The sequence below is a fragment of the Zophobas morio genome, unplaced genomic scaffold (assembly GCF_036711695.1).
Source record: "Zophobas morio isolate AGI-343-1 ecotype UQ-CSIRO unplaced genomic scaffold, CSIRO_AGI_Zmor_V1 ptg000026l, whole genome shotgun sequence".
NCBI lineage: Eukaryota > Metazoa > Arthropoda > Insecta > Coleoptera > Tenebrionidae > Zophobas > Zophobas morio.
In genome coordinates, this window is record NW_026972131.1 from 9736449 (window position 1) to 9749809 (window position 13361).

The 13361-nt window shown below is 36.4% G+C and overlaps 3 protein-coding genes across 3 annotated transcripts; all 3 read right to left on the minus strand.

The window, feature by feature from the left end:
* Positions 1 to 1182: 1182 nt before the first annotated feature.
* On the minus strand, positions 1183 to 3192 carry LOC135136260 (UDP-glycosyltransferase UGT5-like). The gene is made up of 3 exons (XM_064065462.1): positions 2647 to 3192; positions 1561 to 2593; positions 1183 to 1509 (listed from the first exon to the last, which is right to left on the minus strand). The coding sequence occupies exons 1-3, from the start codon at positions 2891 to 2893 to the stop codon at positions 1218 to 1220; spliced, it is 1572 nt and encodes a 523-aa protein (XP_063921532.1). The 5' UTR covers positions 2894 to 3192; the 3' UTR covers positions 1183 to 1217.
* A 71-nt stretch (positions 3193 to 3263) lies between these two features.
* LOC135136261 (UDP-glycosyltransferase UGT5-like) lies at positions 3264 to 5122 on the minus strand. The gene is made up of 3 exons (XM_064065463.1): positions 4723 to 5122; positions 3638 to 4670; positions 3264 to 3585 (listed from the first exon to the last, which is right to left on the minus strand). Exons 1-3 carry the CDS (start codon positions 4967 to 4969, stop codon positions 3300 to 3302), a joined length of 1566 nt encoding a protein of 521 aa, XP_063921533.1. The 5' UTR covers positions 4970 to 5122; the 3' UTR covers positions 3264 to 3299.
* Positions 5123 to 11286: 6164 nt separating this feature from the next.
* Positions 11287 to 13233, minus strand: LOC135136256 (UDP-glycosyltransferase UGT5-like). Its single transcript, XM_064065454.1, has 3 exons — positions 12708 to 13233; positions 11625 to 12657; positions 11287 to 11572 (listed from the first exon to the last, which is right to left on the minus strand). The coding sequence occupies exons 1-3, from the start codon at positions 12952 to 12954 to the stop codon at positions 11287 to 11289; spliced, it is 1566 nt and encodes a 521-aa protein (XP_063921524.1). The 5' UTR covers positions 12955 to 13233.
* Between the last annotated feature and the right edge of the window lie 128 nt (positions 13234 to 13361).

Sequence of the window (13361 nt, forward strand, 5' to 3'; positions counted from 1 at the left end):
AACCTGTTTTTGAGTTAATTTTGGAACCTGTTTTTTTTTTTTGAAAAATTTAAAACAATCTTCAGGTTCTAGGTATTCCTCAATGGAAAGAATTTGAAAGTGGTTTAGAACCTCTAGTGTGGTTCCTTATAATAATATAATTAAATTTCTTACACGATGCGTAATTTACTAAAATCAATTTTATCTTAGCAGGTACTAACCCCACCCACCCGCCCTCTATTTTTTATAGAATATGTCATTTGTCAAAATCAGTCTTAACAGGCTCTAGCTCCACCCATCCTCTCTGGTCTTATTCCAGCCGGTATTAGCCCCGCCCACCCGCCCTCTCTTTTCTTAGAGGTTGTGTCTCATTTGCCAAAATCAGTTTTATCTTAGCAGGTACTAGTCCCGCCCACCCACCCTCTGTTTTCTTAGAATGTATGTCATTTGCCAAAATCAGTGTTTTTTTTTATTCGGGAGATTGTTGGGTACCCATGGTGTATTATTTTGGGAGTCCATAGAGATTTCTTTTGTAAATTATTTTGATATTCTATTTTTGGAAAATTCTGACCTGACCAGTTTTGAGTTAATTTTGGGACCCTGTTTTTTTTTAAATTTAAAACAATCTTCAGGTTCGAAGTATTCTTGTTTGGAAATAATTTGAAAATGGTTTGGAGCCTCTAGTGCCTTTCCTTACAATAATTTAATTAAGTTTATTAGAGGATACGTCATTTGCTAAAATCAGTTTTATCTTGCAGGTACTTGCCCCACACGCCCACCCTCTATTTTCTGGGAGAAGATGTCATTGCCAAAATCGGTCTTATTTTAGCCTCTCTTTTCTTAGAGAGTATCTCATTTGCCAAAATCACTCTTATCTTAGCAAGTACTAGCCCCGCCCACTGACCCTCTCTTTTCTTAGAAGGTATGTCATTTGCCAAAATCTCTCTAATTTTAGCAGTTATGAGTACTTTAGTTGACAAATTTTGGTTATCGTTTTATCACGTACATGATATTCCTAATATAATCACAACAATCGTCCCAGTACTTTCGGAGATTATCTGTCTAATGAAAATCGGGACGGAAGAGCGACAGACAGACAGACAAATGGACAGACAAACAGAAACATGAGACTAATTTCTTCGTACTCGTAATTTCATTTTAAGAGTTGGCCAAACTTGAAGAAAATTGAATAAAACAAGAGTGTATTGTATCACAAGTTTTTTATTTTGTTATATTAACTAATTTTTCTTCTGTTTTAACTTTTTACTCTTCCGTTTGTTGCATATTTTTTTACAAACGGCTCTAATTGAGTAGTACGAAATACATCCAATAACCGAGGTAACTAAAACTAGGAAACCAATTACGTCTAGCAAGAAATATTTGTACCATGGTAGATCAAGAGCTGCGACTCTCAGGTGTGGTGCTCCTTTATGACGAATTACGTACTCGATCCAGTAAATGGCAGTCTCCATTGGACTCACCTGCCTATCGTGGAAAGCGTCAGACTTCTTTTTCGCGTTATTTCTATATCTACAAGATAACGGCAATTATTTCCAAACTATGTTAATAAAACCATCATACTTAGGATTATTCAAAATTTCTCGAATATTTTGCGTAAAGCTTTCTTCGGTAATTTCAGGGTAGGGGAGCATAAGACCATAACCATTTTTCACAGCTGCTTTAGCGTTTAGGTGTTGATCACCAAATACGGGAATCGCCAGAATAGGTACTCCGTGGTAGATAGTCTCGGTAGTACTTAATAGCCCTCCATGGGTGATAAAAAGTTTGACATTTGGATGTGCCAGAATGCTTTGTTGTGGCAGCCACTTAGACAACTTAACATTCTCCGGTTGTCCAGGAAGAACATCGTCTTCCCATTTCCACAAGACTTTTTGTTTTAATTTCGAGAACGTCCTCAGAATTGCCTCCCTTTTCTCCGCTGGCAACTCAGCACTTTTCAAATTAGACCCCATGCTGAAATAAACAACACCCTCCTTCGCGCTATCTAAAAATTCTTGCAAGTCTTGAGGGAGTTTCTTTGGTGGTTGTACGTGAAACCCTCCAATATCGATCATGTTGGGTACGTACGGCACAGGTTGGTTTAGACTCGGGTGAGAGTTCATCAAAATAATTGAAGCATTGTAAAGTACGTCATTAATGTCAGGTCCGTTCGGTATGTACTTTTTAATTTTCGCGTTCTCGTAAGGGTACACGTACCATTTGAAAAGTACTTCTGTTAGTAGAAACAAGAGACTGTTTTCAAGTCGTTCACAAAACGTCATGGGGATTGAATAGTCGGTAGAGATCATTGGAATGTACGACGGGGGAGAAGGATTCCCGACTAACGTGTTCACCCAGTAGTTTGCCCCCATAGAACTCACAACGATTAAAGGTGCTCCGAAATGAGTGGATAGTGCTTTCTCTGCATCATTCATAAATTGTTCTACAATCACAACATCGAATTTTTCGTTCGAGTGCATCAATTTTTGGATTTCTTTGTCTCCTAACCCTGGTTCCATCATTTGAGGCATCATAAACGCTAGGAAACCGGCTGCAAGGAACGGACTCATGTCTCCCTGATCGAACATACTCCCTTGTCCCCCGGCCATCATTTCTACAACAAGCGTGAGTCACCTAATTTACAAATACTTAACTGTTAAGACGTACCATTCATGTTTTTCATTATTTCTGTGACGACGATGTCTCTGTACGTTCCTTTGGTTTTTGGTGGTTCCTTTTCGCCGTAGGAACTGAGCACGGTGACATCGTGACCTTTCTCGGCTAAGGCTTTCATTAAGGTACTACCAAGGATGTAGTGGCTGCGTTCCGGTGAGGTAAAAACACCCAAAATTTTTGCACAACTTCCATGGTGACTTACTAACAAAATTAGTAATAACGTCACTATGCTTTTCATTTTGCGGTTCTAAATCGAATGCCGGTGATAATGATTAATCGACAAGTTAGAGTTCGTTGTGATAGTTTATCGCGTGAAGTACGCTGTTTGATCTATCTCATCATATTGCGAAAGATGAATACCAGCACGTAACTTGTTAATTATCTCTAGTTGTTACGTAATGAATAAATCAACACATTGATCTCACAGGAACTAATAAGTACCAAGTACAAAGATGAAATACATCAGTTTGAAGAGGACGTAAATAATTTTTTTAATACGGTGTAATCTTGTGTAATAGTCGTTATCACAATGAAAATGATAATGACAATCCTAGCCAGATGTTAAGTCTTCAAGGCTATTTCGTCAACTTGTATAAAAAACAACAGTGTACTTATTTGATTACAATTTGTATTATTCTGTTACATTAGTTTTGTTTTAACTTTTTACTTTTCCGTTTGTTGCAAACTTTTCTACAAACCGCTCTGATTGAATAGTAGGAAATACATGCAGTAACCGAAATAACTAAAACTAGAAAACTAATCACATCCAACAAGTGATATTTGTACCACGGTAGATCAAGAGCTGCAACTCTCAGGTGTGGTGCTCCTTTATGACGAATCACATACTCGACCCAGTATATCGCTGTCTCCATTGGACTCACCTGCCTGTCGTGGAAAGCTTCAGACCTCTTTTTCGCACTACTTCTATATCTAGAAGATAAATCTCAATTATTTCCAAACTATGTTAATAAAACCATCATACTTAGGATTATTCAAAATTTCTTGAATATTTTGCGTAAACCTGTCTTCGGTAATTTCACTGTACGGTATCATACGACCAAAGCCATTGTCAACAGCAGCTTTCGCGTTTTGTTTTTGATCCCCAAATATGGGAATAGCTAAAATAGGCACCCCATGGTAGACAGTCTCGGTGGTACTTAATAGCCCTCCATGGGTGATAAAAAGCTTGACATTTGGATGTGCCAGGATGCTTTGTTGTGGCAGCCATTTAGACAACTTGATATTCTGCGGTTGCCCAGGCAGAACGTCCTCCTCCCATTTCCACAAAACTTTTTCTTTCAATTTCGAGAACGCTCTCAGAATTGCGTCCCTTTTCTCCGGTGGCAACTCAGCACTTTTCAAATTAGACCCCATGCTGAAATAGATGGCACCGTCTTTCGCGTTGTCTAAAAATTCCTGCAAGTCTTGAGGGAGTTTCTTTGGGGGTTTGACGTGAAACCCTCCTACGTCTATCATGTTGGGTACGTACGGGACGGGTTGGTTTATACTCGGGTGAGAGTTCATCAAAATAATTGAAGCATTGTAAAGTACGTCGGAAATATCAGGTCCGTTCGGGATGTACTTTTTAATCTTCTGGTTTTCGGCCGGGTACACATACAATTTGAAAAGTACTTCCGTAATTAGAAACAAAAGGCTGTTTTGAACTCGCTGACAAAACGTCAAGGGGATTGAATAGTCCGTCGACATCATCGGAATATACGACACAGGAGCAGGATTCCCGACTATCGAGTTTACCCAATAATTTGCCCCCATGGAACTCACAACTATCAAAGGTGCTCCAAAATGAGTCGCTAATGCTTTTTCTGCATCATTCATAAATTGTTCTACAATCACAACATCGAATTTTTCGTTCGAGTGAATCAAATTTTGGACACTCTTGTCCCGTAACGCTGGTTCCATCATTTTAGGCATCATGTACGCCATGAAAGCGGTTGCAATGAACGGACTCATGTCGTCCTGGTCGAACATATTCATTTTTTGCCCTTTGAGCATTTCTACAACATTCGTGACCGACTAGTTAAATTAAAAATAGTTGGGTGAACTTACCTTTCATGTTTTCTAGAAGCTCCGTGACCACTATGTCTCTGTAAGTACCTTTGGTTTTTGGTGGTTCCTTCTCACCGAAAGAACTGATGACGGTGACATCGTGTCCTTTCTCAGCTAAGGCTTTCATTAAAGTACTACCAAGGATGTAGTGGCTGCGTCCTGGTGCTGTAAAAACTCCCAAAATTTTTGCACAACTTCCACATTGGCTTGTTAACAAAAGTAGTACTACTGTTACTATGGTCTTCATTTTATTGTTGTAAATCGAATTCAACGAAAGCCAACCTGCCAATGATAACAATTTTTTATCGAACAGTTAAGTGTCTGATTTACCGAATTTTTATCGCGTGAAGCAAATGTTTGCTGTAGTTTAATCATAGTGGAAAGACGAGTACCACCACATTGCTCTCTGGTGAGATGCAACAATTGCGCATGACGAGGAAAATCATATCAAGAGCAAGTTATTTATGTTTGTCGTGTTATCTCGTAATTGTCTCGTTATATAATTAGGCGTAATCTGTAGTTATTACGCAATGATTAATCAACATATTTTCATTAAATTGTTGTGTTTTTATTATTAACTTAATGATTACCGATATTGTATTTCTGTCCCGATTTTATACCGGTGTCTGGAAAAAAAACGAAAAAAATTGGTCTAAAGAGTTTAGACAGTACTTCCCTCGCTGTCGGAAACTTGACGACTGCATGCCTATTGTGTTTTTTTTCTCATTACATTTTTGTAGTGGGAATTTAAAAAAAAATTGCGATGACGTCATCAACATTTTTGCAAGGACACGTATATCAGTTGGGATAGATGTAGTGTAATACTAAGAATAAAATTATTATATTCTCAAATTTTCGGGAAAATGAATTGGGTCGTTTGAATATTGATTTGTAATAATCAATAAAATAACGAAACAATTTACTCACGTATACCTACGTATCAGAGGCAACTGAAAATCGTGTATGTATAAACATTCTTAATTTAAGATGACAGGCGTAACAGCATACGTGAGAGTCAAACAGAGAAACTGTAAACAAAACGACCATCGGTTTTATTGCTTCGACTTCCGCTTATTATATAAAACATTGGGTTTTATTTTAATTCTTGACGGTGAAATTCACAATTGGTTGATTATAAACATGTCTATTTCAGATTCGCGGAACCAAGTGAACGCATAAAACAAATGCAGGTCTGTAATGTTAAAGTCGATGTAAATAAGCGTGCTACCCTTATGTTTCAACCGAGTTTTTACTTTAACAAATTTTGTGTCTACCAAATTGGGTTGGTTGGGGTGTAATACTAATAATAAGTGTTGCCTTTAATTTAATCAATAAAATAAATTGACTTCATTAATTTTTTTGAACCACCTCTTAAGAAAATCTAAAAAATATGAATGGAATGATAAATCACAAGTACAAACTCATCATATTTTTTGCATTTTAGATAAGATTTATTCAGCAAAATTTAAGGGTGACGTCATCAATTTTTTTAGGACGGATGAACAAATACATTTTGAACAAAAGTTTACCATGCTTATAATAGCTTTAAAATATTCCCAAGATTTCAAAGCATTCGGTTTTGTAATTCCTGATTAAATCGATAAAATAAATTCACGCCTTCATTAATTTTTTTGAGTCACCCTGCATATGCAAATCCAAAAATATGAATGGAATGATAAATTACAAGTACAGACTCATCATATTTTGTACATTTTAGATACGATTTATTCGGCAAACTTTTGAGCTGACGTCATCAGTTTTTTGTAGAAGATAACCAAATATATTTTGACTAAAAATTTATTATGCTCTTTATAACCTTAAAACATCTGCAAGATTTCAAAGCATTTGGTTTTGTAGTTCCTGATTAAATCAATAAAATAAATTTACGCATTCTTTAATTTTTTTGAGTCACCCTGTATATGCAAATCGAAAAAATTTGAATGGAATGATAAATCACAAGAAGAGACTCACCATATTTTGTACATTTTAGATAGGATTTATTCAGCAAAATTTTGTGGTGACGTCATAATTTTTTTAGGGAGGACGACCAAATACGTTTTGATCAAAAATTTACCATGCTTATGATAATTTTAAAATATCTTCAAGATTTCGAAGCATTCGGTTTTGTAGTTCCTGAGTAAATCAGTAAAATAAATTTACGCTTTCATTTATTTTCTTGAATCACCCTGTATATGCAAATCCAAAAAATATGAATGGAGTGATAGATCACAAGTACAGACTGACCATATTTTGTACATTTTAGATATGATTTATTCGGCAAATTTTCGAGCTGACGTCATCAAGTTTTTGGAGGGGATAATCAAATATATTTTGACTAAACATTTATTATGCTCTTTATAACCTTAAAACATGTGCAAGATGTTAGAGCATTCCGTTTTGTAGTTCCTGATTAAATCAATAAAATATATTTACGCATTCATTAATTTTTTTGAGTCACTCTGTATATGCAAATCCAAAAAATATGAATGGAGTGATAGATCACAAGTACAGATTCATCATATTTTGTACATTTTAGATATGATTTATTCGGCAAACTTTCGAGCTGACGTCATCAAGTTTTTGGAGGGGATAAGCAAATATATTTTGACTAAACATTTATTATGCTCTTTATGACCTTAAAACATCTGCAAGATTTCAGAGCATTCCGTTTTGTAGTTCCTGATTAAATCAATAAAATATATTTACGCATTCATTAATTTTTTTGAGTCACTCTGTATATGCAAATCCAAAAAATATGAATGGAGTGATAAATGACAAGTACAGGCTCATCATATTTTGTACATTTTAGATATGATTTAATCGGCAAACTTTCGAGCTGACGTCATCAAGTTTTTGGAGGGGACAAGCAAATATATTTTGACTAAACATTTATTATGCTCTTTATGGCCTTAAAACATCTGCAAGATTTCAGAGCATTCGGTTTTGTAGTTCCTGATTAAATCAATAAAATATATTTACGCATTCATTAATTTTTTTGAGTCACCCTGTATATGCAAATCCAAAAAATATGAATGGAGTGATAGATCACAAGTACAGACTCATCATATTTTGTACATTTTAGATATGATTTATTCCACAAACTTTTGAGCTGACGTCATCAAGTTTTTGGAGGGGATAAGCAAATATTTTTTGACTAAAGATTTATGATGCTCTTTATAGCCTTAAAACATCTGCAACATTTCAAAGCATTCTGGTTAGCAGATTAAAAGTTAAATTTCAAAATGTTGTTTTATAATTTTGATTTTTTTTCCAAAAATCTGGACGTTTCGGGTGAAAAGTCGATTCAGAGTTGTAAACTACATGTGTAGGACTATGTTATTTTATACAATTGAAAACCCATTTACTATGTACAATTTTGAAGTGACGTCATCGCATTAGTGGTGGGGATGATTAGACAAATTTTGGTTAGCGTTTTACCATCTACATGATATTCTTAATATAAATACAAAATTTCACAACAATCGGTCGAGTACTTTCGGAGATTATTTGTCTAATAAAAATCCGGGACGGCAGACGGACAGACAGTCGGACGGACAGACGGACGGACAGACGGACAGACGGACAGACAGACGGAAATGGGAGACCTATTTCTTCGTCTTCTAGGAGTCATGAAAGATCGAGAAAACGTAAAAGTAGAGAGTCGGCCGACGGACTCGATTACAATACTTCCTTTGCTTACGCTCGGGAAGTAAAAACGTAATTTTCTAAAAGCAAAATTGGACCTAGTCACGCATTAGGTGCGTGAATACGTCCGGATTACTTTCTGAATTTTTTTTTTTTTTTTAGTAAGGATGGTGAGTGAATTCCACCTTTTTTTTTTTTTTAGGACCATAACAATAATAACCAGGAGTCATTAATCGTTTTGCATTATTATTATTAAAATAAAACAAGCTATTATTTTTCATTAATAAATAAACCAAAAAAAAACATTTAATAACACATTTTTTATAAATTATATACCAAAACAAAAACAAACAACAAAAAATCCATTCAAGCACAACCAACTAAACACAAGACGTGTTCAAAATTCCTCCCTTGTGCACATAAATAAGCTCGTAATGTTTCCAAATTTTGATTATTTTTTGTAAAAGTTAGTCATCAAAACTTGCTAAGATAAAACTGATTTAGGCAAATGACATACCTTCTAAGTAAAGAGAGGGTGGGTGGGTGGGCGGGACTAGTACCTGGTAAGATAAGACTGATTTTGGCAAATAAGATACCCTCTAAGACAAGAGAGGGCGGGTGGGTGAGGCTAATACCTGCTAAAATAAGACCGTTTTTGCCAAAGGACATTTCCTCTAAGAAAAGAGAGGGTGGGTGGGTGGGCGGGCGGGGCTAGTACCTGCTAAGATAAAACTGATTTTGGCAAATAACACTATCTAAGAAACGAGAGGGTGGGTGGGCGGGGATAGTACCTTATAAGATAAAACTGATGTTGGCAAATAACATACTATCTAAGAAACAAGAGGGTGGGTGGGCGGGGAAAGTACCTGGTAAGATAAGACTGATTTTGGCAAATGAGATACCCTCTAAGACAAGAGAGGGCGGGTGGGTGAGGCTAATACCTGCTAAAATAAGACCGTTTTTGCCAAATAACATTTCCTCTAAGAAAAGAGAGGGTGGGTGGGTGGGCGGGGCTAGTACCTGCTAAGATAAAACTGATTTTGGCAAATAACACTATCTAAGAAACGAGAGGGTGGGTGGGCGGGGATAGTACCTTATAAGATAAAACTGATTTTGGCAAATAACATACTATCTAAGAAACGAGAGGGTGGGTGGGCGGGGATAGTACCTTATAAGATAAAACTGATTTTGGCCAATAACATACTATCTAAGAAACGAGAAGGTGGGTGGGCGGGGAAAGTACCTGGTAAGATAAGACTGATTGGCAAATGAGATACCCTCTAAGACAAGAGAGGGCGGGTGAGTGAGGCTAATACCTGCTAAAATAAGACCGATTTTGCCAAATGACATGTCCTCTAAGAAAAGAGACGGTTGGTGGGTGGGGCCAGTACCTACTAAGACGAAATTGATTTTAGCAAATTATATATCGTGTAGGAAATTTAAATAAATTATTTTTAATTTAAGAAAAGACACTAGAGTCTCAAAGCACTTTCAAATTCTTTTCAAACAGGAATACCAAAATCGTTTTAAATTTTTCAAAAAAAAAACTGGAGCCCAAAATGAACTCAAAAACAGGTCAGGTTAGAATTTTCTAAAAATATAATAACAGAGTCCCCCAAAATTGTTTTAATTATTAAAAAAAAAGTCTTCATGGGCTTCCAAAATAATACATCATGAGTACTCAAACACTGCGGTACTCAAGACTTTTTCAGATTCGTAAAATGTAAAACATCAAAAGCTCAAAAGATTTTTTTCAAGTTTATCCAGTGACAAAACACCAGAGAATATAAGGCTCGGATAATTTTTATATATTCTGCATATTTAACTAAAGTGCAGATAAATAAGTACCGACCTTTTCTATTAATGTGGATGGGTTTTTCCAAGACTTCATTTATGGGCATCCCCAGTTAGGCGTATTAGTGGAATTCTTTACTTAACGGCCTCTAAGCCTAATGTTGTAAATATGGATAGTTGTTCCGCAAATGTGTTTTTTCTTCGATTTCCAAATTCATTCATCATTCGTCTACGAACTTGGCGACAGAGCAGTGATGTTACGAATAATTAAGAAAATGTTTTCCACACTATCATCGTCGATTCGGCCCTCACAACGCCTCTTTACAAAAGAAATTGTGAAAAAAAAACTCAACCAGAGTAACTCAAATATCAATACGAGGAACTTTATCTGCTAATACAGCCAAAAATGAAGAGGAAACATTCAAATTCGATTTATACCAGGCCATGCTTGCCTTGAATAATCCATTGAATAAGTTAAGTAATCCTACTTTAATTCATTTTTGGAAAAATACTGTTGTGGCGGCACAATAACACGTCGGTAAGCAAAGAAAGATGAGTCGCCTCGTGTTCTAGTGGTCTGGGTGCAATGCCCGGAAAGTGAGAGGCGTGGGTTCGATTCCCACCGAGGTAACAACATGTTTCTTCGCTTACTTACACTGTAAAACGACCATTCCAGACGAACGCACTCTCAAGAAAACACCTGTAAATAAATGTTATATCGAAACTGTTGCTAAAATTAAGACGCGTTTACAAAATAACTTTATTTACATTCTGGTTGACGAAACATTCTTTACATGTTTTTATCTGCATATAATTGCAAGTTTTACTAATAAATAATATTGTAGCAAAAGTTTCTACACGAGGACATAACAATTGATAGTCCTAGGGAAAGTGATATGCAACAATTGTACCAAGATAAAATAAGTATATCCGATTTGATTTGAAGAGGATCTTGAAGACTGAAAATCTTTCAATATTCTCTAATCTGTGGAATAGTCGTTATCAGCTTTGCCTTCACATACCTTCATTAAATTTCAAGGCTATTTCGTCAAACTTTTATAATAAAAAACGTTGTATTGTATTAATTTTTTATTTTTCTGTTACAGAACATGGATTTTAAAAATTTTACTTTTGTTTTAACTTTTTAGTCTTCCGTTTGTTGCATATTTTTCTACAAACTGCTCTGATTGAATAGTAGGAAATAAATGCAATAACCGAACTAACTGAAACTAGAAAACCAATTACATCCAACAAGTAATATTTGTACCACGGTAGATCAAGAGCTGCAACCCTCAGGTGTGGCGCCCCTTTATGACGAATCACATACTCGATCCAATATATCGCTGTCTCCATTGGACTCACCTGTCTATCGTGGAAAGTTTCAGACCTCTTCTTCGCGTTATTTCTATATCTGTAACAAAAATAACACTTATTTCCAGACACTGGTTATAAAAGCAACATACTTAGGATTATTTAGAATTTCTTGAATACGTTCTGTAAAACTTTCTTCAGTAATTTCATTGTACGACAACATAAGACCAAAACCATTGTTTACAGCACCTTTAGCATTTAGTTTTTGGTCACCAAATATGGGAATCGTCAAAATTGGTACCCCGTGGTACACAGTTTCGGTCGTACTCAACAAACCCCCATGGGTAATAAAAAGTTTGACATTGGGATGTGCAAGAATACTTTGTTGTGGCAGCCACTTAGACAACTTAACATTCTTCGGTTGCCCAGGCAAAACATCCTCCTCCCATTTCCACAAAACTTGTTCCTTCAACTTCGAGAACGTCCTCAAAATCGCGTCCCGTTTCTCTGGAGGAAAATCAGCACTTTTCAAATTAGAACCCATGCTGAAATAGATGACTCCGTCTTTCGCGTTGTCTAAAAATTCCTGCAAGTCTTGAGGGAGTTTCTTTGGGGGTGTGACATGAAACCCTCCTACTTCTATCATGTTAGGAACGTACGGCACTGGTTGGTTTAAGCTCGGGTGGGAGTTCACCAACACAATTGAAGCGTTGTACAGAACGTCAAAAAGATCAGGCCCGTTGGGGATGTTTTTTTTAATTATTTCATTTTCGGCGGGGTACACAACCAAATTGAAGTATACGTCGGTGACCACAAACAAAAGACTATTTAAAAGTCTCTCGCAAAACGTCATGGGGGCAGAATAATCCGTCACTACCATCGGAATATACGATGGGGGGGCAGAATTTCCAACTAAAGTGTTTAACCAAAAGTTTGCCCCTAGAGCACTCACCACCACCAACGGGGCCCCAAAGTGAGTGGCCAGTGCTTTCTCTGCGTTATTCATAAATTGTTCTACAATCACAACATCAAATTTTTCGTCAGAGTGAAGCAATTTTTGGACTTCAGCATTCCGTAACGCCGGTTCCATCATTTTAGGCATCATATATCCAAAGAAGAAGGTTGAAATGAAGGGGTTCGCGTCTGCCTGGTCGAACATGTTCATTTCGCGCTGCTTCATCATTTCTACAATATATTTCTATTAAATTAGTTTAAAAATAACCGTTTAAACGTACCTTTCCGGTTTTCTAGCACCTCTGTGGCCACTATGTCTCGATAAGTACCCTTCGTTTTTGGTGGTTCTTTCTCACCGAAGGCACTGATCACGGTGACATCGTGGCCTTTCTCGGCTAACGCTTTCATCAAAGTACTACCAAGAAGGTAGTGACTGGGTCCTGGTGCGGTAAAAACCCCCAAAATTTTTGCACAATTTCCATTGTAACTTAGTAACAAAATTAGTACTAACGTAACTGTGTTCTTCATTTTGCAGTTTTAAATCGAATTCGTGCGTCTGGCATAAATGAAAGTCAGTCTGCTAGTGTTTAACACAATTTTTTGAGAGTTTATCGTGTGACGTAGGTACTCTGTTGGTGTGCTTTCATCGTATTGAAACAATGAGTACCACAACGTAATTCTCTTAGTCTGACTTAAATATCGCGCATGACAGAAAAGTCGTGTCAAGATCAAGCTATTTATGTTCGTCGTTTTATCGCGTAATAGTTTCGCTATCTGAGACGTGATCTGCAATTATTACGCGATGAATAAATCACGACTTTTATTTAAAAATTATTGTGTTTTTATTTTTATTTTTTTAGTATTATTGCACCAAATATTTTCACACAAGGAATTAAAAACTAATCTAGGGCAAGTGGAAAGTACCATCACAAAAC

Excerpts from the sequence above, each read along its gene's own strand:
- LOC135136261 (XM_064065463.1), bottom strand. The coding sequence starts at position 4,969 with ATGAAGACCATAGTAACAGTAGTACTACTTTTGTTAACAAGCCAATGT. Across the intron at positions 4,671-4,722 it reads GCTTCTAGAAAACATGAAAG|AAATGCTCAAAGGGCAAAAA; the intron begins GTAAGTTCACCC and ends CGAATGTTGTAG. Across the intron at positions 3,586-3,637 it reads GAAATTTTGAATAATCCTAA|ATATAGAAGTAGTGCGAAAA; the intron begins GTATGATGGTTT and ends TTTATCTTCTAG.
- LOC135136260 (XM_064065462.1), bottom strand. The coding sequence starts at position 2,893 with ATGAAAAGCATAGTGACGTTATTACTAATTTTGTTAGTAAGTCACCAT. Across the intron at positions 2,594-2,646 it reads AATAATGAAAAACATGAATG|AAATGATGGCCGGGGGACAA; the intron begins GTACGTCTTAAC and ends CGCTTGTTGTAG. Across the intron at positions 1,510-1,560 it reads GAAATTTTGAATAATCCTAA|ATATAGAAATAACGCGAAAA; the intron begins GTATGATGGTTT and ends GTTATCTTGTAG.
- LOC135136256 (XM_064065454.1), bottom strand. The coding sequence starts at position 12,954 with ATGAAGAACACAGTTACGTTAGTACTAATTTTGTTACTAAGTTACAAT. Across the intron at positions 12,658-12,707 it reads GGTGCTAGAAAACCGGAAAG|AAATGATGAAGCAGCGCGAA; the intron begins GTACGTTTAAAC and ends AATATATTGTAG. Across the intron at positions 11,573-11,624 it reads GAAATTCTAAATAATCCTAA|ATATAGAAATAACGCGAAGA; the intron begins GTATGTTGCTTT and ends TTTTTGTTACAG.